The sequence below is a fragment of the Schistocerca serialis genome, chromosome 7, assembly GCF_023864345.2.
Source record: "Schistocerca serialis cubense isolate TAMUIC-IGC-003099 chromosome 7, iqSchSeri2.2, whole genome shotgun sequence".
Classification (NCBI taxonomy): Eukaryota; Metazoa; Arthropoda; class Insecta; order Orthoptera; family Acrididae; genus Schistocerca; species Schistocerca serialis.
Window position 1 is genome coordinate 356,843,133 of NC_064644.1, and position 25,823 is coordinate 356,868,955.

Consider the following 25,823-nt stretch of genomic DNA (forward strand, 5'->3'; position numbering starts at 1 on the left):
GTCAGCACAGCGCTCTCCCAGTCGTTACGATGGTTTTCTTTGACCGGAGCCGCTACTATTCGGTCGAGTAGCTCCTCAATTGGCATCACGAGGCTGAGTGCACCCCGCCCCGAATAAGCTACATTTTTAAAAAAAATGGTCTAAGCACTGCCGGATTTAAATAACCGCATTTTGGTCAAAATTCACAAATGCGGGCCCATCTTCCACAAATATTCTAATTCCTGTTAGAATAAATATCAGCTCTTTTTTGAGACTCTAACTGCAGACTATCTTCTACTACATTTCAACATGTGTTTTGGACATCTTGATATCCTTCAATGCAAGTGGCGTCCGCCCCGAGAGCTGAGTGGTCAGCGTGACGGACTGCCGTCCTAATGGGCCCGGGTTCGATTCCCGGCTGGGTTGGGGATTTTCTCCGCTCAGGGACTCGATTTTGTTTTGTCTTCATCATAATTTCATCCCCATCCGGCGCGCAGGTCGCCCAATGTGGCGTCGAATGTAATAAGACCTGCACCAAGGCGGCCGGACCTGCCCGGTAAGGGGCCTCCCGGCCAATGACGCCAAACGTTCATTTCATTTCCAATGCAAGTGGTCCTGGCTGAATACAGACACTCGTATTCAACTGCTGAAAATGAAATGGCAGACTACTCACGCCCTTGTACCAAATTTGTAGCAGTACTATTAGCAATGAACTACTCTCAACAAAGAATCTCCACACGGAACTGAATTCCAGTTGTGAAGCGAATGAAGTCTTCGACAATACTGAAAAATCACAGCGGGAAGTAGATAACCGTGCAGGCACTGGGAAAACAATCATCCATTACAAACATCTTTCTGTTGCGGCAGGCCGCCTCCAACGCTATAATGGCCACCGTCCATTCCTGGTGACCATTCAGGTGTTGTAGCTGGAATGCTACTTTTCGGCTTTATGCAGTGCACTAACCTGATTGCGCTGTTATGCTTAATCAGAACCGCGTACCGACCATCAGTTTCAGGAAGAAAATCAAGGAACACTTAGTGACACGCCTGCACTGTCCAAGAGACGAAAGTAGCTCGCTCATATTTTATGGCACATCAGTAAAGGGTGAAACCAACCTGACCGAAACACAAATCTCGTATCTATTATACCTACAGTGTAGTAGCTCCTACTTGCACTGTTAGGACACTCGTTTGTACTTATGTAATATTGTATAAGATGCATTGAAAAATACACGAGCTAGGAGCTGTAAAATTAAAACCACTGAATGGCTCATAATGCTATTATCTACGGGGGATTATGTGGTCCCTATAAGAGCGATGAAGCTCCAAACTCGCCGTTAGACGGACATGGGCGCAGACCTATGCGACGACAGAGGGAGCTCGTGCACATGTCGACCGTCTGCTAGATCAGTAGTTCTATAAAGAGCGAAATTGAGGCTTCAAAAGAAGAACAAAGGGGTTTAGTGCGTTTCCTTACAGCGAGAGGATTGCGGGGAACGGAAATTCCAGGGTTACACAAGCGTAGGCAGAGAACTGTGTGTTAATTGCATTTCCGACACTCCATCCCATCTCTGGGGCCGTGGCTCCCACGTTTAACTCACCGACAATCGGGGCTTCCACGCGCTGGACAATGGTATTGGTAATGGGACGTGGTCTTCCAGATTGTGCTTCATTCGCCAACGACGTCCGTCCTTCCACGTATCACGTGTGCCACGTCTTCACCCGTGCAACGGATATGGAGTGCTCTTCGTACACTTCTGCCCTTGATTGTTGAATTTCCGTTCGCCGCACTGCTTGCGCTGTTAGGAAACGCACTACTCCCCTTTGCTTTCCTTCTCAGGCCTCCATTGTTTCCAGCACGACTGACCGCAGTGAAGGTTGATGCGTGTACGTGCTCGTTCTGTCGTCACGTGGGAGTGTATCCATGTCTCTCTAGCGGCAAGTTTGGGGCCTAAATATTTTTATACGGACCACACCCTCTTTCGTAAGCAACAGTGTTGTTTCATTTTACAACCTCCTATTCGTTTGATTTTGAATGTACCTTATCAATTCTCACAAATTGTGAAGACGGCCAGTATCTCACGGAAATCATCTACGGAAAGAAAAAACGGTCTTTTTCATGATAAAATGAGAACCGCTTCTCAACATGAGGCCCTGTCTATGTTCTCCAAATACTCCTGAAGTGATACTGTAACCTCGATCACCCTGGGTATAATTTTATTGACATCACTGTGTTCTGGTACACAGCAAATACGAACGATATGCATCATCATCATCATCATCATCATTATCATCGTCATCGTCATCGATATCATGGTTTGACATCATGGAATGACATTACCTATCGACCTGTTGTGCTTCAGAACTGTTAACACCAGCAACTCGTTTCACTCTGGGATCATACTGCAGCGCAACTCAGTGATTCTATTACCTTCCACAGTGTGGACGTAATCACTTCAGCTTATATATCTCCTGTAACTGACTCGACCTTTAATTGCTAATATCAATGTTCATCTTGCAATCCTTCTAAATAACGGAGAAACCTCATTTCAAAGAATTTAGTTTCACAAATAAAAAATTTGTTCGCAGTAGAAAACTTTTAATGATTAGACCGTAATTTTCAAATTAGAGCTGAAGTAAGATAATTAGTTTCGGTTCTCATGTAAAATCATCTTCCGAAAATGTAAAAAAGCGATAAATCGCATTGGAAAACATTCATAAATACGACGACAATGACAGTACGTAGTGTAAAGATATCACAGGAAACAAGCCACTATCTAGTCCATAATCTTGCAGGATGGCGACGATAAAGGAAAATGACTAGTTGCATGAGGAAAAATAATTTCAAAACTTGTTATTTACAACAGTTTAGCAATTATTAGTATGAGAACAATATAGGCAACGGTTCCGGTTTTGGAACCGTTGCGTCTCCTGTTTTCACTCATAATTTGCAATAGTGCAGCAGGTATTAGACTGAGAACAGTATATGCAAAGGTTCCTTTGCATAATGAGCTTTCGATACAATTTTTACTCATGAAACTGCCCGTTTTCTTTTACTGTCGTCATACTGCGCGATTACGATCTGCAATGTGGCTTGCTCACGGTGATGTTTTTTAAATACGTTCTGTCATTCCATTCGTATTTACGAATGCATGTCTGTGCATGGTAACGGATAATGGTGTTCCCCAGTGTATTTCACTGATTTTTGCAGTTTGAACGATCTGGAGATGGTTGTTCATTACAATCGAAACTAGTTATCGTACTTTAATTATAATAGGAAATTTTGAGGTGTAGGCATTAAAAGTTTATTACTTTAAAATTCTTGTATTTGATAAACCACAGTGAGATCGCCGTCTCCCCCTGACAATTTCAGGCTTCACGAATTCAGTTTGTCTTATTTGGTGAGAAGTGGCGGAAGAGTCATCAGTCTTAAGATCAGTTTTATGCTGGCCTCAATGACGTGTCTTCCTGTGGCAGCCTCCTCAGCACTACACAAAGCGATTTCAATTGTTTGTTTGATATATTCCAATATAGTTCACCTTCTACAGTTTTATACCCCACAGTTTACTACACTCCTGGAAATTGAAATAAGAACACCGTGAATTCATTGTCCCAGGAAGGGGAAACTTTATTGACACATTCCTGGGGTCAGATACATCACATGATCACACTGACAGAACCACAGGCACATAGACACAGGCAACAGAGCATGCACAATGTCGGCACTAGTACAGTGTATATCCACCTTTCGCAGCAATGCAGGCTGCTATTCTCCCATGGAGACGATCGTAGAGATGCTGGATGTAGTCCTGTGGAACGGCTTGCCATGCCATTTCCACCTGGCGCCTCAGTTGGGCCAGCGTTCGTGCTGGACGTGCAGACCGCGTGAGACGACGCTTCATCCAGTCCCAAACGTGCTCAATGGGGGACAGATCCGGAGATCTTGCTGGCCAGGGTAGTTGACTTACACCTTCTAGAGCACGTTGGGTGGCACGGGATACATGCGGACGTGCATTGTCCTGTTGGAACAGCAAGTTCCCTTGCCGGTCTAGGAATGGTAGAACGATGGGTTCAATGACGGTTTGGATGTACCGTGCACTATTCAGTGTCCCCTCGACGATCACCAGTGGTGTACGGCCAGTGTAGGAGATCGCTCCCCACACCATGATGCAGGGTGTTGGCCCTGTGTGCCTCGGTCGTATGCAGTCCTGATTGTGGCGCTCACCCGCACGGCGCCAAACACGCATACGACCATCATTGGCACCAAGGCAGAAGCGACTATCATCGCTGAAGACGACACGTCTCCATTCGTCCCTCCATTCACGCCTGTCGCGACACCACTGGAGGCGGGCTGCACGATGTTGGGGCGTGAGCGGAAGACGGCCTAACGGTGTGCGGGACCGTAGGCCAGCTTCATGGAGACGGTTGCGAATGGTCCTCGCCGATACCCCAGGAGCAACAGTGTCCCTAATTTGCTGGGAAGTGGCGGTGCGGTCCCCTACGGCACTGCGTAGGATCCTACGGTCTTGGCGTGCATCCGTGCGTCGCTGCGGTCCGGTCCCAGGTCGACGGGCACGTGCACCTTCCGCCGACCACTGGCGACAACATCGATGTACTGTGGAGACCTCACGCCCCACGTGTTGAGCAATTCGGCGGTACGTCCACCCGGCCTCCCGCATGCCCACTATACGCCCTCGCTCAAAGTCCGTCAACTGCACATACGGTTCACGTCCACGCTGTCGCGGCATGCTACCAGTGTTAAAGACTGCGATGGAGCTCCGTATGCTACGGCAAACTGGCTGACACTGACGGCGGCGGTGCACAAATGCTGCGCAGCTAGCGCCATTCGACGGCCAACACCGCGGTTCCTGGTGTGTTCGCTGTGCCGTGCGTGTGATCATTGCTTGTACAGCCCTCTCGCAGTGTCCGGAGCAAGTATGGTGGGTCTGACACACCGGTGTCAATGTGTTCTTTTTTCCATTTCCAGGAGTGTATTTAAAAACAATCGTAAGTTGCACAATGTTCTTTATTAACTTTTAAGCTAATAAAGATCACTGTGCAACCAGCGACTGCTTTTTTAAATTGGAGAAAGAGAAGATTGCTGTACCACAACACCAAGATGAAATGAAATTATTTTTACATGACAGCTCACTCTTGTTCCGTACAAGTCATTTCCTTATGTCTTAACTCATATAATGTCGTCCTGTTCCTTCTTCCTGTCAGAGTTTCCCACTGATTCTGTGGAGAACCTCCTCATTTCGTATCTGATCAGCACATTCAATTTTCAACTGGCTTTAATAGCATCCCATATCAAATCCTTCGATTCTCGCAGTCCATGATTCACATCCATAGATGTATACGCGCCAAACGTACATTCACACAATTTATTCCGCATTAAGGCTAATACGAAGTGTCCACGAATTCCCGCTATTATTTGCCTGTGTTACTCTGCTCTTTATGTGCTCCTGTAACTGTATATAATGTCAGTCTTGCATATTTTACTCTTCACCTTTCGTTGCATTTGTCATTGTGTTGTAACACCTCCATCTTCGTGCACTGGTAGAGTTGTTTTGTTTGCCTTTATTCGGACGTTCCATATGTTTGCTTACAGGCAAAGGTGAGAACATATGGGACCATATGTTGCACGAGCACCCGGACTATGCCGCAAATTGGGATAACGGAGACGTGGCGTGTGATTCATACCACAAGTATGCAGAGGACGTTGAGGCCCTCAAGAACTTGAAAGTAAGTATCAATTGATAAACGGTCGCTGAGCAGTACTACAATTATCGATATCAACAAATACCTCGTATTGGACTGTGACTGTTACTCTGAAGAAGAAAATGGAATTTGACTTCACTCATAAGAATTTGTTTCAACCACTAAGAGTCTCGATGGTTAAAACATTACCCTTACGTTGTAGGCATAACTCAGAAAAGTTTCGTAAGGTACGAGTACTGGCGATTTCTTGCAGCACCACGAGAACTCGCCATGAGGTTATGTTGTGACAGGTGTGAGGCATATGCCATATTTCAGGCCGGCCGAACTAGACGCACATTGTTTCTTTTTTTTTTTTGTCATCCATTATCACACTTTTCTTAATACTTGTTTCATCGACTTCGATACCAATGTAGAAGATATCTGTCTAAAACCCCTGTATTACCTCTCGATGGCGTATTACATGCCCTTCTGAAGAGTCAACACACACAGTTAACCATGTTGTACCTTTTCCCATGCGCGTATTGAATAAGATAAATATTATGAGGCACGGTATGTATCTTAAACTCCAGTAACTTACTCTTATCTACGTGATATATGCTATAGAGTCACAATAACTGTAGCAGTCTTCCTCTTATCTCTATTTTCTGGACTTACCCAGTAGACATTCGTGGTAACAAGGAAACTTTTATTCCAAAGATTATCAATGAAATTATCTGGGCAGCCCTGCCGCGCTGTCGTAAGGGGTACACCGATCTACTGAGATCCTAGCATGGAGACTCTGAAATACTTAAAAGAGAGAAAGTGGTTGTATGGGAAGAAGTGGAAGAAATGGTTACAGAAGAGTATGGACATGCTACAAGCAATGGGAGAGGAGAGGGTCTAACTGAGTTCTGCAAAAATTTCAACTAGTTCGAACAAATATTCAGTTCAGGAATCACAAGAGAATGTGATGTAGTTGAAAAGGCCGTGAGATACGGGAAGATCTCAGTCAGATCACATCTTCGTCAGGCAGAGATTCCGAAATCAGATACTGCACTGTAAGGCGTACCCAGTATCGAGTACACATTGAGATCACAACTTACTTCTTATGACGAGAAGGTTGAAGTTTAAGAGAATAGTAAGGAAGAATAGATGGACAAAGACGTGGGGTACGGAAATACTAAGTAATAAACGCTGGAAGTTGTCTGAGGCTGTACATACTTTAATAATGACTTGTTCAGTAGCCAGTTCAGTTGAAGAGGAATGGACATCTCTAAACAGGGCAATCACAGAAGATAGAAAGAAAAACAGGGGTACAAAGAAGATAACTGCGAGGAAACCATGAGTAACAGAAGAAATTTTTCATTTAACCGATGAAAGAAGGAAGTACAATAATTTTCAGAGAGAAGTAGGCAACAGAAATATAAGTCACTTGAGAATGAAATAAATAGGAAGTGTAGGGAAGCTCAGGCTAAATGACTGCACGAAAAATCTGACGAAATCGAAAAAAAATTGTTGTCGGAAAGATTGAGCCAGCATATAGAAAAATCAAGACATACATCTGTGAAATTAAAAGCAAGATCGGTAACAATAAGAGTGGAACTGGAATTCTCAGTGTGAAATGCAGAGGAGAGACCAGAAAATTACCGCATAATCATCTTAACTGCCCATGCACCTAAGCTACCGACAACAATCACATATACGAGAATGACAAGATGACAATCAGTCTGGCTTTAGGAAAGGTAATGATGCCAGACAGGCTATTCTGACGTTGTGGTTAATAGTGGAACAAAGACTAAGGAAAAATCAAGACACATTCATAAGATTTCTTGACCTGAAAAAAGTGTCCGATAATGTCAAATGGTGCAAGATATTCGAAATTATGAGAAAAACAGGGATATGGTATAGGGAAAGAAGGGTGATATCCAACATGTACAGGAACAATAAGAGTGGATGACCAAGAACAAAGTGCTCAGATTAAAAATGGTGTAAGACTGGGATGTAGTCTTTCATTTCTACTGTTAAAACAATACGTCGAAGAAGCGATGACGGAAATAAAAGACTATTTCAAGAGTGAAATTAAATGTCATGTGAAAGGATATCATCAATACGATTCGCAATAACGTTGCTAACCTCTGTGTCAATAACAGGGTAGGCTGAATAGAACGAACAGTCTAATGAGAACAGAATATGAATTTAAAATAAATCGAAGAAAAACGAAAGTATTGAGAAGTAGCAGAAATGATAATAGCCAGAAACTTAATATATGGATTGCTGATCAAGGTGTAGAAGAAGTTAAGGAATTCTGCTACCTAGGCAGCACAATAAGACATGACGGACGGAGCAAAAAAAACGTAAGAAGCAGACTAGCACTGACAAAAAGGACATTCCTAGCCAAGTGAAGTCTCCTAGCATCAAACAGAGGCCTTAATTTGAGGAAGAAATTTCAGTACGTTTGTCGAACAGTATTGTATGGTGGTGAAACACGGACTGTGGGAAAACTGGAAAACTGTGGCAAATTTGAAAACAAGAGAATCTACGACTGGTCTGGTGTAGGATCTTTTATCGTCTTTCGAACTGTGTTGCCTGTATCGTGCATCGAATAAAGCTTTCACAAAACAACAGGACGAGCATTAATAACGTCAATTTGCCTACCTTCTTAAAAAACTTGAACTGATTCGCACAAGTTTGAAACATAGAATCGGCGAGCATAAAAAAACTTACACAAAAAGCGTTTTTTGCACGTAAAATCCTAATGAAGCTAGATTTTTGACAGTGAGTTTTCTATTTTATCGTGGAAAGCATTTGTATTAATTTGATTTACTTTAAGCCGTTTCAGCACATTCAGTTCACTGAAGAATGAATTTTACGTGGTACTTGTAGCTCAACTTTAAATCACCGTATTTCGACAAGGAATTGGACGCTATATATTTATCTACTTTCGTGAAGAGCCTTAATCGATTCGTACGAGTTTAAAGTATAGAAGTGGCGCGCATCATAAGTGTCCCAAAAGAAAGTGTTTTTGTACATATTTTTGCACGCATATATCCAAATGGAGCATATAGAAATGGTGCCATTAGATGAGCATTAATTTCAGCCCAATTAAAACTTTTCGCAAAAGCAATTAATCGATTCGCACCATTTCCCTGGGCGTCAGTTCCTTTTTGTCATTCACATCTCGCTTAATATACTACAACATAGCTACAGTAAGGCAGACGTTCGGGATAAGCCTGAAATAGATAGGCAATGGAGTCGTCAGTGAGTAATTTGAAACTGTTGCTGACCCAATATGATGCGTCGTTTACGCATATTGACTACATTGCAGGTCACATTGCGCGTCATCTGGAATACTCCGAGCAAAACATAAATTAAAAGGTCCCTTCTCGCGACTGCGAGGAAAATGTTCGGCTTGGATTTGATCATCTGGTGTTCAATGTTATTCATGTATTGGACAGTTCACTGTTCTACATAGACGTTCAGCACTTACAGGCAACCGATTTAGGCGGTGCACTACTGATTTTGTGCTTCGGCCGAACTAATATTTCGTCAAGTACGGTAATGGAGAGAAGTGTCGGGGTAAAATATGTAGGGTGAGACGGAGGTCTGACTACAGTAACAAGGCTCCAGAGGATCTACGTTGCCGTACTTATGAAGAGATGAAGAGGCTTAGGCAGGATGAGTTTCAACAAACTATCCTTTGAACTGAAGGCCACAAAAAATTTATCTGTTCTTTTCCCGTAAAGAAATATAGTATAAGACAATATTATTTGCAACGATTAAAGCGAGATGGTTATATCACTTGCGAATGTTGTTCACATAGGTTACTGTCATAACAATTGATTTATACGTGAAGTAATCGAAGCGATGTTCAAATAGTTAAATGGATAGTGTTATCAAATTAAATGAAAATCATTCGCGATAGCGTTGAAAATAGAGTCATACTGTTAATCATTTATAAAGTGCTCTACTGAAACAAGCTACGTCTGTGGCTCAGAATAGCCAGTGAGGATTTCTTCGCAAGTATCTGTGGGATGTTGCGTAATCTGCTTACTTCGGATTAGGGAAAAAAACAGGAAAGTAGCTATGCTAACGGATTGAGAAATCCTGTTGAAAACAAGAAAAAGTTGTTTATCACTTGCTTCGTAATCAATAAAAGATGAAACACTATTCCAGATGGACACCTTGTGTTCGAACTGATAAGAATTCTAAAAGCAGCAAATTATATTACAGTTAAGGATTGTGAAAGTAACATCTGGCCGTAGGGTGTTAATACTGGTGCTATATTTTGAGATGGGGCCTCTCCACGCCCGCACCAACGTGGTGACCAAACCAAAAGTTCTACTGTCACCTCCGTCATCATGTTAGTTATCTAGTAAGTGGATCACAGGATGCTGGGCGGTCATGTTACCCGTGCGTCTGGGTAAGACTACGCATTAACACGGTCCATCACGTCACTGTTTCGATAGGCACCATAGGAGGTAAATCCCACTGCCGTGCTGCTATCTCTGCAACAAGAGACTTGGCCAGCTTCGTAGCTGTTATGCACCCCGATATACTTGGTTTTTGTTACTAAAATACTGCGCGAAAGTGTTGCCAACACAGCGATCCAGTGATTCTACGAGGTAGGCAGTGGGTTGTCAAAAGCTTTGTGCCACTCGTTACTCCGGCTGTTCCATCAACTTAAAACCCCCGAAATGGGCTTCAAACGTAGTCTCATTATCGACAGGTATTCTCTCTCGGGGTTTCGAGTAGGGGGCCAAGCTGGTCACTTCATGGGATAAAAATGATTGCCGTTGAAAGAAATTCATTCAGCAATAAATTATCACATATGAACCACACTACAGGATCGTGATAGTGACAGTGCTAATATTACGAATTCCATGACCTACTGCGCTCAATAGCATACTGTGATCTTGTATAAAAGCGGATTGGATTTTTTAAAAGTAGAATGTGTATTCATCTAAACTCGTTTTGCAAGCAATTTTCGTATTTAAATCCGTTAAGTATACATAACATAACATAACCAATTAAGTTATTGCAAAGAACGACTCTTGTGCTGATACCTTATTGTTTCTGGAGGTTGAAAACAGTTCGCTGAATGTGAAAATTGAGAAAACAGATTTCACATAGTTACACTTCAGGGACATTATATGGGGTCACCCACTAATGCTACTACGCTTGCTGTGCGACAAAATGGTTTTTAAATATCCAAACGTTTAATAGCATATGACCTCACAAGGCTCCAAGTAAATATGGATAAGTGGCAGTCCATAAGTATATGCAGTAACATATGGTGTTCACAAGTTTTGAAATCAATGCGATGGAAGCAGCACTTGGCCAGTAATAAATAAGGTAGAGATCATAGTAGGTTCACGCGTGCGCCGAATTATAATGGACTTCAGGTGCCATTAAATTTGGAAGTAATAAGTGTGCCCAAAATTATAGTAGAGATCGTAGTAGGTTCACGCGTACGCCGAATTATAATGGACTTCAGGTGCCATAAAATTTGGAAGTAATCAGTGTGCCTAAAATTATAGGTTGATAATTATTGAAATTGTTATAAATGATTTTGAATATTTGTGGAATTTGCTACACAATTAACGTCAAGGATGAAATGACTAATAGAGGAAGAATGTTAATCGAGCGATGCGTTTGGTGTTAACGGCAAAAATAACAATAATAATAACTTCGGATTTATTAAGTAACAAGTTAGCCTTTAGTTTCAAATAGAGAAGATCAATACATACTTTTAACCTAATAGCTTTTCGCCTCAGTTCGCCACATAGGTGTAAGCCTCCGCTTACTGTCGGGTTTTTACTTCGTGGCTGTAATCTGAGGTATTGCATCCACAATGGCTGATGGAGCTGGTATACGACGATTTTGAATTTAAGTTTGTAATTCCAGTTGAATTGTTCATCAATTTTAGGTGGTGTTGTCTTCTATAAGATACTGTTGAAATCTTGATGTAGCGTTCGAGCATATGGCTGTATGTGACTGCAACAGGTACCACATAATCATAACTCAGGATAAATCGTGGTCCTTCTCCACACCTTGTGCCTATCATGGTAGAGTGTTGATACTGCTATTAGTTCACAAACTCCCCCCCCTCCCCCCCCCCCCCACACACACACAATTTATTCGCAGCTCTTTTTTCATACTCCAAGAAATAGAGTGGACTATTTTAGAAACGACGTCTTCTAGACTCGCTACTCTTTTCAGCTATTTATCAGGAGAGGTGGAAGCGGGCAGAGGGTTACCGATTTCGGCATTCGCCTGACGGTAACGTCATATGTAATTGTGTACGCGTACTTGAGTTCTGCGTTTGTGTGTGTGTGTGTGTGCGTGTGTGTGTGTGTGTGTGTGTGTGTGTGTGTGTGTGTGTGTGTGCAGTTCATATTCGTATCGCACACTCATTATTTTAGATGCAAATTAGCGCTTTGTGTCTGTAGCACTTACGAAAACATCATTGAGGATTGCCTTGACGGTCAAAGTTATTGAAGTGATGCTATTCTTGTCCATCGGCTGTACGTGTTGTTAAGGTTCACACTGAAGTGTTCACGAAATAAAGCCATCTCGACTTCACAACCCCTTCCCCTTGTTACAAAAAGGCTTATTTACACATTAAACTATTATTTAGATATACATCTGTAATGGCGAAACTAGAGTGATTCTAATGATTAGATACCTTAAAAATAAAATAAGGAAAAAATTATAAATGCTCCTCATACGTGACTCATTACAATCTGCGCAGGCAAACACGTACCGCTTTTCCATCTCGTGGTCGAGGATCTTACCGAGTGGAGACGTTGACAACATCAACCAAGCAGGTATCAACTACTACAACAACCTCATCAACTTGTTGCTGCAGAACGGGATCACACCTCTGGTAAGTGTTCGAAGAACTTACAATAAGGCATATTTCCTTTTTTAATCCAAGGGCAAAAATTGTATTATTTTCGACAAGGACAGAAGCTGAAGAATGAATTAAAGTTTTTGCGACGACCAGGACATGAACCTGGATCTCCTGTTCACTAGGCAGATGTTCACTAAACTACCGTAGCACTGTGGCTGCCACTGATGTATGGGCTATCCTCCTCCAGTGCCCGCCCTAATACATATTTCACTCCACACTTTCAGCCCATTTCACCTTCTTAAACAGTCAGTATTGCCGAGACTTTCAGACATTGGAATAGCATTCCGCCTTTGTACCTAATAGGGAATCTTACCTGTAACTCAAGCGTAGGTGATCTGTTGATCTGATTGAATTACATTTTCCTGTAGACAAGTGAGTCTCAACGTTATCTCCGATAAGGACAGAAGCTAAAGCAGTGAATTAAAATTTGTACCATAGGCAGGACGTGAACTCAGCTCTGCTGTTTACTACATACAAAAGCTGGGGTGCTGTTCCAGGGTATGAGAGCCTCGATAATACTGACGATTAAGAACGGGGGAAATGGGCTGAAGGTGTGAAGTGAAGTTCGTATTATGGAGGGAAGTGGAGTAGGGGAGTCAGAGCAGCTGTGATAGCCACATTGCTATGGTGATGTAGTGGTTAGCACGTCTGTCCAGTAAGCTGGGGAGCTGCGTTAAAGTTCTTGCACCAGTAACAGTTATAATCCATCGGTTCAGATTCTATCTTTATTGAAGATAAAGTTGAAGCTCATATGTTTCCACAAAAATGTAATTCCATCAGATCAATAGAAATCATATTGAGTTCGCAGCTACATCATACTTGAAATAGGGCAATTTACAGAAATATAAGTACATAGTGCTACAGATCTACGCAGAATTCACTAGAGCTACTGGCAGATGGGAGCCTTGTCCCTCGCTGCTACCAGTAGTTCCATTCTTTGTTTCGAATTCTTTTAATGACGTCCTTAATTTTATGTGTTTCTTGAGAAGCATCTATGTAATATTCAGTCTTAAGCCACTTGAAACATACCAAATGGAATCCGTTACACATTATGTTCCCGTTGTGTTTTAATTATAAATTATCCATCTCATCGACTCTGAATGACGGAATGAAACTGTGGAAACTCACTCTTATGTTTGCATACAGTATCTCTGGAATGTAAATAAATGTATTAGTCACGTAATTTATCTTACCTCTGCTAGAATGCATCTAGGGTATTAATAAACAGCTTCCGCTGTATTTATTCCTTTCTTATTGGATCACTAACGGTTTCGTGACACTAAAAGCCACTCCTTCAGGTGAACATAAACTAAAATATTAGAGTGGAAAATCTCGAAACCTTTTTACCCAACATTCGTTGTCAATCAGAACAAAACACCGCTGAAAGCCGTTATGTCATTGAATAAAACAGTCTGATTCCAATATAGTAGATGGGTCCGCTTCCCGATGTCTACCGAATCACAAACAGGGGACGCGGCCGCGTGCTCTGTCGTACTCATACCGACCGTTAGCGATGTTTTGTTCTGACTGACAACGAATGTTGTGTAAAAAGGTTCCGAGCTTTTCCGCTCTAATGTTTTAGTCGTATGTTCACCTGAACATGGGGCTTTAGTGCCACGAAACAGGTAGTGATTCAATTATAAAGAACTACATACAGCTGAAGCGGTTTATTAATCCCCAAGAAGACTACCCGTGTCTGTGGTTACCCTACCTGCAAGGTTGTCTACAAGAAGGTTCTGAATCGAAGTCCAGTTCAGGAGATACATTAACTTTCGATGTTTTCTGTAAAAAGTAGCAGGAACCGGAATAGATTCTCACTCGTAGTAGAGAATGATATCTCTGTCTCCAAAGACAACTTATGCCCCATTAAATCACCAGTGAGGTCTGAATGCACACCTTACTGCATAGTACTCTTTTTCCACCTGATCTTTCACATTTCAGAGAATCACTATCTGCTGCTGTCTGGGTGAAGTCTTCTGTTTTAGCACTCACGATGCCATATTGTCATTATTGTTTCAATTATTATTAGTATTATTATTATCAGCTGTACATGTTGTTATTGTTATTATTTCTTAACAATGTTATTCTACAAATGACTTCGATCTATCCGAAATACAAATGTCTTAGATACATGGGAAATTGTTTTGAATCAGCTTTTCAAGTATATTACTGACACATCTGTTACTATTTATAATTATTTAAGTAACTGTGACGTAAAAAGTATTATATGAATAGAAATCTGGTCAGATCGATTAGTGGGCCTGAATATCATCATCTCATCTCTTTAAACAGATAAACTAATGAAATAAAAAGATATGAGAAATAGTGAAGGTATGAGATATCGCACGCATGTGAATTATGGCATTGGGAAAAACATATATTGTCAGATACATGAATAAAATCCGTAGGTGGTGCAGTAACAACGAGGAAAACTAACACCTTAGCTCATCATACAGTTTTTCATTTGTGACGCTGGCATTACTCTTACAGAGTGGGTGATCAAACTCAAAGCCCGAATTTTTAACAGAGAAATTTGTACAAATATTTTTATTTGTGACACCGTGTTTACAGATCTTCTTGTTATATTACTCAGTGAAAGGAAGTTACACTCCTGGAAATTGAAATAAGAACACCGTGAATTCATTGTCCCAGGAAGGGGAAACTTTATTGACACATTCCTGGGGTCAGATACATCACATGATCACACAGAACCACAGGCACATAGACACAGGCAACAGAGCATGCACAATGTCGGCACTAGTACAGTGTATAGCCACCTTTCGCAGCAATGCAGGCTGCTATTCTCCCATGGAGACGATCGTAGAGATGCTGGATGTAGTCCTGTGGAACGGCTTGCCATGCCATTTCCACCTGGCGCCTCAGTTGGACCAGCATTCGTGCTGGACGTGCAGACCGCGTGAGACGACGCTTCATCCAGTCCCAAACATGCTCAATGGGGGACAGATCCGGAGATCTTGCTGGCCAGGGTAGTTGACTTACACCTTCTAGAGCACCTTGGGTGGCACGGGATACATGCGGACGTGCATTGTCCTGTTGGAACAGCAAGTTCCCTTGCCGGTCTAGAAATGGTAGAACGATGGGTTCGATGACGGTTTGGATGTACCGTGCACTATTCAGTGTCCCCTCGACGATCACCAGTGGTGTACGGCCAGTGTAGGAGATCGCTCCCCACACCATGATGCCGGGTGTTGGCCCTGTGTGCCTCGGTCGTATGCAGTCCTGATTGTGGCGCTCACCTGCACGGCGCCAAACACGCATACGACCATCATTGGCACCAAGGCAGAAGCGACTCTCATCGCTGAAGACGACACGTATCCATTCGTCCCTCCATTCACGCCTGTCGCGACACCACTGGAGGCGGGCTGCACGATGTTGGGGCGTGAGCGGAAGACGGCCTAACGGTGTGCGGGACCGTAGCCCAGCTTCATGGAGACGGTTGCGAATGGTCCTCGCCGATACCCCAGGAGCAACAGTGTCCCTAATTTGCTGGGAAGTGGCGGTGCGGTCCCCTACGGCACTGCGTAGGATCCTACGGTCTTGGTGTGCATCCGTGCGTCGCTGCGGTCCGGTCCCAGGTCGACGGGCACGTGCAACTTCCGCCGACCACTGGCGACAACATCGATGTACTGTGGAGACCTCACGCCCCACGTGTTGAGCAATTCGGCGGTGCGTCCACCCGGCCTCCCGCATGCCCACTATACGCCCTCGCTCAAAGTCCGTCAACTGCACATACGGTTCACGTCCACGCTGTCGCGGCATGCTACCAGTGTTAAAGACTGCGATGGAGCTCCGTATGCCACGGCAAACTGGCTGACACTGACGGCGGCGGTGCACAAATGCTGCGCAGCTAGCGCCATTCGACGGCCAACACCGCGGTTCCTGGTGTGTCCGCTGTGCCGTGCGTGTGATCATTGCTTGTACAGCCCTCTCGCAGTGTCCGGAGCAAGTATGGTGGGTCTGACACACCGGTGTCAATGTGTTCTTTTTTCCATTTCCAGGAGTGTATAATTACGCCTCTTCGAGCAGCTCAAACGTATGATATCCAAAAGTGTATACTCAAAACCAATGTCCTTCACATGATCTCCACCACCAACCTCAGCGAAAATGTGTCGATCACTTCTAGTACTAGTTACGGTCTAAATACTTATTAAGAAAATATTGATCTCGTCGTCCGTATCTGACAAGGACAGGAATGACTCAACTAGTCTGATGCTCTCTGGGCATTAGGGGAAGACAAATTGATCTGGGAGTCCTCACAACACATAATTTTTCAGTAACACATAACTGTCAAGAAACGATCATTCTCTTACTTTGTACTAAAATGCAGAAATATGTTACAGAACTGAAAAGAAAGCCTCTTACTTTGTACTAAAATGCTGAAATATGTTACAGAACTGAAAAGAAAGCCATTGCGTATGTTGCTAGAATAATCTTTCTCGTCGGGGATGTCTTTCATTAGTGCTAAACAGAGTCAGCTACACGAAAGGGCCGCATTACACTCGGTAATTCTATAGTCAGCTTCCTGTCCCTTTGGACATTAATGCATATCCAAAGGAACTTTGCATCGGAGTCAGAATAACACAGGCACTGCAATATAGTATTTCTCTGCCTATTCCGGCCAAGCGACTTTCAAGTACAACGTCTGACCTGTACGGGAATACACATAACTGATGTTCGAGTACAGGTCGTACACGCATGGTTGACGACGTCATGGATGGATACCCAAATGCTCAGGCGACCGTTCGCTATAAGCGGGATATCCGTATTCGAGTCCCAGCCCGGCACAGATTTTCATTGTCGCCATTCCATTCTATAGCTGATGGTTGTCCTTATTCGCAGTTGCGAATGCATTTGATGATTATCGTACAGCACGTGTGTTATTGTTCCTTACACCTGCAGCGTTTTTCAACAACACCAAACGTTTTCTGATATACACCGTGCACTAATATTCTATGCGAATCCCGTAGAATATGGGCGTTCTTACCCCTACTGCTGTTTCCCTACAGAGGAGCGAAATATCCAGCAGCAGAAGAGCGTATATACGGGCGTACGCACCCCAACTGCTTCCGGCAATCTCGTGAAGTAGATTCACTAGTGAGCCAAGTTTCTTACTTATGCTGCTTCAATGTCACGAACCGACCTATAGTGACTCCTAGGTACAAAGGGCTGTGTAGTTTTGCGCTACTTCGATTACGTCGAAGTCATTTGTTGCTTCCTTTAAGCTTCCATATTACTTAGGTGAAACGCAGTAACAGTTATATTTCGGTTTCAAATATGTCATCATTTATTGAAGTAATCACTCAGTTTCGTCAGATTGCTTATCAGCACATTCTCACACTGCATAAGGTCTTTACTCTGGGAGTAAGTCTTCTGCATGCGAGATTTTCATGAAGTCCTTGTCTCGCATTTCATGGATATACAAGGTACACAGAATGAAGGCCAGAAGAAGTCGGGTTTCCGTTGATCTGTTGACTGCGACGGCGGCTTGGAGTAGCAAACAATAGAACATTGAAGTTAAAATCTTCTGCGTTGTTAGACCGCATCGTATTTCTACTAAAATGCTCGACGTTTCGACCCCTCTGCTGGGATCTTCCTCAGGATTCTATGGTGTCCACTACTGCTAGAACGTCGATCTCAACAGTGTTCTAGCAGAAGTGGACACCATAGGATCCTGAGGAAGATCGCATCAGAGGGATCGAAACGTCGATCGCGTTAGTAGAAATATGACGCGGCCTAATAACCCAGAAGATTTTAACTTCAGTGGCAACTGCCACGAAAGCCTGTAGAATTACATAATAGAACATATTCTTAAGGAATGCCCACTGTGAGCATTGACGCTGATATGAGGACTCTACACTGAGTGACTCAGAGTGCTCTGGACGGGTTGTCACATTTGGACATTTCCATTTGATTGTAGATACTTTTGAGTACTTGTAAAATCGTACGATAAATAATAAAATACAGAATCGTCTCAGTAACACAGGTATACAGCTAAGTTCAGACCGTTCTTAGAATTTTAGTTCCAGTAAGTACCTTTTATATTACATTCGTAAGCTATGGAACTTAGAGAAAGCAAACATATTTCCATTTGGCACGTTTTTTCAGGTGACGATGTACCATTGGGACCTCCCCCAGATGTTGCAGTACATCGGAGGATGGCCAAACCCCGTTGTGGCTGACTACTTCGTCGAGTACGCAAGAGTGCTGTTCGATAACTTTGGAGACAGGGTAACATTTTCATACAATATAGGACGTAAAGTCCATATAGAGGTGAACGACCAGTTTTAGCATTTACACACAGAACTTTTGTCAAGATAACAGTTACATCATTTTACAGTTTTCCCTGATGACTCGCTATCATGACGTCATGTCAAAAAGGTAAAACATGAGAGAAGGAAGTATAGTAACGGAAAAAAGTCGCAACATCAAGGAGGAGTTGAGCGACCTAAACGAAATTTGGTAGGCGTGTTTTTACATCTTAAAAATGATATCTGTTCACATTTGGCGTCAGTCGCATAAGAATGGCGCTCCCAGCGTCGCTGTGAGAATGCAAATTAGGTTTGCTTTAAAGAAACGCTGTAACGGTCGTGAGCGTTAGTTGCTTTTCATACTGGACAAAGTGAATTGATGTTACCGAAGAATGCCTTCAAGGCGACAGAAACGCCATTATCGTTACCTCACTGAGTTTGAACGAGGTCATGTAACATGGTTACTAGAAACGGAGTTTTCTTTCTGCTATATTCCAGAACGACTTGGCAGGATAGTAGCCACTGTACATGATAGCTGGCAGCGGTGCTCACGCGAATGTACGGTCGCAAGAGCACCGGGTTCCGGACGGCCAACCTGGAACTACCGCTACCGAGAGGGAAGACAACAGTCTTAAAAAAAAAAAAAAAAAAAAAAAAAAAAAAAAAAAAAAAAAGGGCTCTGAGCACTATGGGACTTAACTTCTGAGGTCATCAGTCCCCTAGAACTTAGAACTACTTAAACCTAACCAACCTAAGGACATCACACACATCCATGCCCGAGGCAGGAGTCGAACCTGTGACCGTAGCGGTCCAGCGGTTCGAGACTCCAGCGCCTAGAACCGCTCGGCCACTCCGGCCGGCCAATCGTCTTCGGCGTAGGGCTCTGGCGCATCGTAATGAATCTGCAGCACAAATTTTAGCAGTAACTTTAGCAGTAATTGCCACAGCAGTGACACTGTTAAAAATACGTTACTTCAAGGGCAGCTGCGAGCTAGACAGCCTGAAGCGTGGATTGCGCTGTCCCCAAACCACCGCAGTGTGGACTTCAGTGGGGTCAAGTGAGAGCTCATTGCACTACAGGGTGGAGGTCTTTTGCGTTTTTTGCTGATTTTTGTACCAGTTATGGCCGAGTGTTGGTTAGAAGGACGCCACTTGAAGGCCCGCAAGCAAACTGTTCGTGTGCTAGACAGACTGGACCTACAACGGCAGTTACAGTCAGGGTTGCCATTTCGTATGGTAGTAGGAGCACTCACGTGCTTCTGTCTGCCAGTGTCAATTCGCGAGGACAATTTGGGATGCTTGGGTTAGGTTGGGTTGTTTGGAGGAAGAGACCAGACAGCGAGGTCATCGGTCTCGTCGGATCAGGGAAGGACGGGTAAGGAAGTCGGCCGTGCCCTTTCGAAGGAACCATCCCGGCATTTGCCTGGAGCGATTTAGGGATATCACGGGAAACCTAAATCAGGATGGCCGGACGCGGGATTGAACCGTCGTCCTCCCGAATGCGAGTCCAGCGTGCTAACCACTGCGCCACCCCGCTCTTACGTGCTTCTCCCGAGCGCCCTGACTGCACATTTGTACGTTAATATGGCGATTGCACCGGTTGTGCCATCCATGAACAGCATTCCAGCAGGGATTCCCAACGGGAATTTACGTCCACATATGGCTGTTGTAATCCAAAAAGCTGTAAGGAGCGTCTACGTATTGAACTGGTCAGCACGATCACCAGTTCTGTCTTCAATCGAGCACATACGGGGCATAATCGAACGACATTCCAGCGTCATTTAAAAACAGCATTAAATGTCCCTGTATTGACAGACCAACTCCAACAGACATGGAACTCCATCCCGCAAATTTACATTCAGCACCTGTAGAACACAATGCATGCACGCTTGCATGGTTGCATTCAGCATTCTGGCGACTACAACTGTTATTAATGTACCAGCTTTACACATTTGCAATGATTTATCTCGCGCTTACGTTAACCTGTGATTTTGTAATGTTAATCCCTGAAATATGTGACCTAGACAGATTAATTGTCGAAATATAATTGATCTACATTAATCACTTTTTGGGGTTGCGATTTGTTCCGTCAGTTTAATACGATATTAACAACTGGATAGGAAACAGCATCATGTATCGTTAATATCAGCGAAGAAATATGAAAAATATTAATGGATTTTTCGGCCACTTCTTGGTGAAGCAATTTCGTATTTAAAACAAACAAACTGTGGCTTTCTACTACTACTTTGTTCATTTTGAAACGGTTTCCGTCTTATTGGTCCATCATAAGGAAACAACTGAATAGCATCCACAAGAGACTATACTGTGTGGAAATCCAAACGTTAAATACAATGATTCGGTCACCACAAACAGAATCTATTGGCCATGATATCACGTGAAGAAGTCAGTTTCAGTCATCGTATTCTTTTCCATAACCTGGTGCCACAGTTGAACTGCCATTATACATTACAGTGGTTGTTCCTTACAATTTTCAGTGCAACGTTCATACATCTTGTATATTCTACTATTGTGTGTTTTCGTTATTTAATGAAATTATTGTTTAGTTAAAAAGGGTTGATTTGATGGTCGCTGTTTTATTTTCTGCATGAAACGGTCTGTATTTTATAAGCAGCCACGGCCCCAAAATGTCAGTTTTCGACCAAACAGCGCTAACTGAACGCGTTTGGCTCATAGCAGGAGTGATGAGAGGTCGATTAGATATTTCGTACTTAATATTATGCCCAAAGATTTATATCCGTTCTAATTTATCTATTTAATCGTATGGCTACGGCCCCCGTCGGGCAGACCGTTCTTTCAATTTGACGCCACTGCGGCGACCTGCAGTCCATGAGGATGATAGGATGATGATGAGGACAGCACAACACCCGGTCCCTGGGCGGAGAAAATTCCTCGACCCAGCGAGGAATCGAACCCGGGCCCAGTGGATTGACAATCTGTCACTCTGACCATTCAGCTAGCGGGGGCGGACGTCTATTCAAAGTCTTTCTGTCACTAATGTTTGGTTTGCTGAGCACAAGTCTCTCTCGTGAACGCTATTCAGTTATTGCCAGTAAGCCGAAACACGGTTCCAAATAAACACACTAGTACAGCAAAAAAGCAATTGGCTTCTTTATCAACATGGTATATGAAAGACGTAGACACAGCGTATCTTGTCAAAACATACAAATCAGACAAGTGCCACATTGAATATAGTGGCAAATAGCTGAGGCAAAACCAGTCAGCACCCTGGCGACACTAGAGTCACGTTACAGACAGCCATCCTCCAGAGTACTAAACCGATGGTGCACTTGTCCTCTGCAGTAGACGTTAATGTCGCTTCCTTGGCGTTATTAATCAGTCCTGACGCTGAACATGCACGCAGTCCACTCCAGTGAATATTCCCTACTGGTGCTGTGGTCTGCCAGTATTTGCAGCCCTAGAACGATTAAAAATTTAAATTGAAACAAATGAGCCCTCGGTCACAATTTTTAGTCTTATTTACCAGGTTTCAACACTTCCAAGAGCGCCTTCATCAGAATTTAGATATTCCTTTTAAATTTTTTGCGATTAAAGCCCTTTTGGTCTGTTATTTATTTTGTACGGGACATGTAAGTACCGTCTCTGTCTTGTATTGTTAGTCAGTACTTAACCTTTTTTATATAAAAATTTTTTTCTTCCCATAAATTTGTAATTTGTTATATTCCCCTTTAAATATCTAAATTCTGATGAAGGCACTCTTAGAAGTGGTGAAACCTGGTAAATAAGACCAAAAAAATTGTGGCCGAGGGCTCATTTGTTTCAATTTTAATTTACAAACGGTCACCAAACCAAGCAGCCATGTTCAAAACTGATTAAAAACACCAAAGAAGCGACATTAACAGCTTTCCCGTGCTGTGGACAACGGCATCACAGGGTTAAACAAATAAGCTTAGGGACAAGATAACAAGACACGGATACTTCATAAATAAAAAAATACGTCAACAATATTAAGTCTTCATTATATAGAGTGCAGATAGTCTAATGTAATTTATTGTTAATTCTCTAATGAAATGAATTTTTTCAATCAAGCTACCTCACCGATTCCGTGGGGGAACTTCCTCATTTCGTATCAGTCCTCTTAATTTTCAACATCTTTCTATAGCATCAAATCTACAAACGGTTCCATTCTCCTCATTTCCGTTATTCTCAGACTGAATTTAATTTCCATGCAATGCTGTGTAGTAAACACACGTATTCAGAATTCTCTTCCTTAGATTAATGCCTGTTTTTCATAAACTAGTAGACACCTTTTATCCAAGAAATGCCTTCTTTGCCTGTGCTGTTTATGCCTATAAAGTAGCAGAATTCGTTCACTACGTGTACTTCAAGGCCCCCAATACTAATACTACGTTCAGCGCCACTGTCATCTACGTTACTCCTCATTACTTTCGTCTTTCATCGGTTTACCCTTAATTCATATTTTGTGCTCAGATGTCTGTTCATTCCAGGCTTCCTATAATTCTTCCTCACTTTCATTTAAGTTAGAAGTGACATCAACAAATGTTGCATTGAGTTCATTTCACTCTGCATTTTAATCCCACTCGAAAAATTTTCTTTTATTTCCTTACTTTCTTGTTTGTTGTACAGACTGAACATTGATTCTCTGCCTTGCACCTCTTTTAATGCAAGCCCTTCGTTCTTGGTCTTGTAGTCCTTCTTATACATATCTCACATAACGTGCATTTGGTTGCTGTTCTCCAATGTTTCCAATAAATGCATGGATACTTCCATTAGTCTTTGTATTTTGGCCTCTCTGTTCGTGCGGTACTAGGGAAGGTGATTGATTAGCATTATGGATCTTATGTTTGTAAAGGTCATACCACTTCTTCTACTGCGTTGTTCCAAATCATTAATTCTGTTGCTTTCGCTGCTGCATTTTTAGCATTCAGGTAATTCACTGAACATCTGCTTGTGTAGTTCAGTCGCTTCCTGATACGAAACTCGTAACGCTCAGTGGGGTTGCGCTTTTGTGCACAGGTAAAGTGGTGGATCACCTTCAATGAGCCGGCTGCGTTTTGCTACGGCTACGCCAACATGTATTCGCACGCTCCCAGTATGCCGAACCCAGGAATCGGTGACTACCTCACGGCACACACCGTTCTCAAGTCGCACGCACGGGTCTACCATCTGTACCAGGACCAGTACAAGGCGACGCAGCAAGGTGAGTATAAGTCTCGCACAACATTCACTATCCGTTTTCAGATGTAGACTGCATCTGAAGAGCTTATTTCAATAGTGGTACAAGTCCATTACCTCTATTTTTCTGCCTATAATGCACCAATATTGAAATAATCCCTTCATTTCTTTCTTGGGATATCAGGTTCTACCTTGCACTGGACAGGATAAAGGAAGGGTCCCACTTGCTCTTCTACTCGGACTTTTGGCCAGAGTTAGAGCTGAGAGTGCAACGATCTCTATTATGGTAGAGCACTTGACCGCGTAGGGCAAAGGTCCCGAGTTCGATTCTCGGTCCGGCACACAGTTTTAATCTGTTAGGAAGTTTCATATCAGCGCATATTCCATTGGATAGTGAAAATTTCATTCTGGAAAAATCCCTCATGCTGTGGCTAAGCCACGTCTCCGCGATATTCTTTCTTCCGGGAGTGCTAGTTCTGCAAGGTCTGCAGGAGAGCTTCTGTGGAGTTTGAAACGTAGGAGACGAGGTACTGGCGGAATTAAAGCTGCGAAGACAGGTCGTGAGTCGTGTTTGGGTAGCTCAGATGGTAGACCACTTTCCCGTGAAAGACAATGGTCCCGAGTTCGAGTCTCAGTCCAGCACGTAAATTTAGTCTGCCAGGAAGTTTCATAGCAGCGCAATCTTCGCTGCAGACTGAAAATTTCATTCTGGAAACCTTTGTATCAGTCGATATGGTTGCCTTAAGATTGACGTGATGATTCGTTAGCGCTATAAAGCACTGAATCTGAAGTTGTTTCCATACTTATTACAGCATACTGATGTAAGTGATAGTGACTTGTAAATATATTCGTTTACCATTCTTGGAATGGTTCGCCTCCATCGCTTTGTACCCTTCGTTGCCCCAGTGGTGAACAATAAATTGCTACTTTCGTTCAGTAGAGATGTACAATAAAGTGCTGTTTCCGGTTCAGCAGAGATTCAATAACTCGTCTGCAACGGGACTACAGGACCGGTGACATCATCAACCGGAACTTGCGAACCGCGCCCGCATTTAAAACCCACGTGTCGTCACACCTCTGCGGCGCACAGCGCGACGGAGAAGACTAACGTCAGTCCGTGAGGTGTGCTACGGACCACCATTCAAACCGCGACTTCCCTCAAGATGACGAGGACAAAATATTGGTTTATCTAACATATCCCAGCACCCACTGCATGAGAACCAGTCGTATTTCAGTAGTTCTAAAACTTCAATCCTTAACCCTTGACACCTCGTGTGATGTGTGACTAAATATTTATGTCTCCTTTGCGATCTTTGCACACAGGTACACTTCGTTTTTGTTTGTGCGGTTGACTATATATTGCTGTGTTTCGTCAAGCACTGTAGTGATGGGAACAGTGATTTGTACACAGAGTATAGAACCGATTTCTCAGGTCGTTTCGTTCGTCATCAAACCTGATTAATCCATTCTCTCTCTGCCAAACATTCTACAAACGAGTCAAATGTTACAGGTTATGTTGGCATCACACTGGACAGCAACTGGTTTGAGCCGTCAACCGACTCCGCAGAAGACCAAGAGGCCTCCGAACGCTCTCTGCAGTTCCAGGTATAGTTACAATTTCCTCGTTTTAGCTACAGGATACAAGGATATTGTCATTTATATTTGCAGACTGACGCACGCAGAGAGCTGCCATGTGAGATATGAAACTACACGCAGCAGCGTTCAGACACCAATTCTCAAGTCCCGCGCTATTACAGTCCCGCACATTCATATGATGGATTCTGAAG

The 25,823-nt window shown here is 43.1% G+C and overlaps 1 protein-coding gene across 1 annotated transcript in view; it reads left to right on the plus strand.

Moving 5' to 3' along the window:
- The window catches only part of LOC126413085 (lactase/phlorizin hydrolase-like), a 202,511-nt gene that overhangs the window by 146,330 nt on the left and 30,358 nt on the right, over positions 1–25,823 (plus strand). The window contains exons 13-17 of the mRNA XM_050082981.1: positions 5,591–5,724; positions 12,431–12,565; positions 18,719–18,841; positions 23,878–24,061; positions 25,547–25,641. Coding sequence (XP_049938938.1) covers positions 5,591–5,724; positions 12,431–12,565; positions 18,719–18,841; positions 23,878–24,061; positions 25,547–25,641 — 671 coding nt within the window. The remainder of the gene's footprint in view (positions 1–5,590; positions 5,725–12,430; positions 12,566–18,718; positions 18,842–23,877; positions 24,062–25,546; positions 25,642–25,823) is intronic.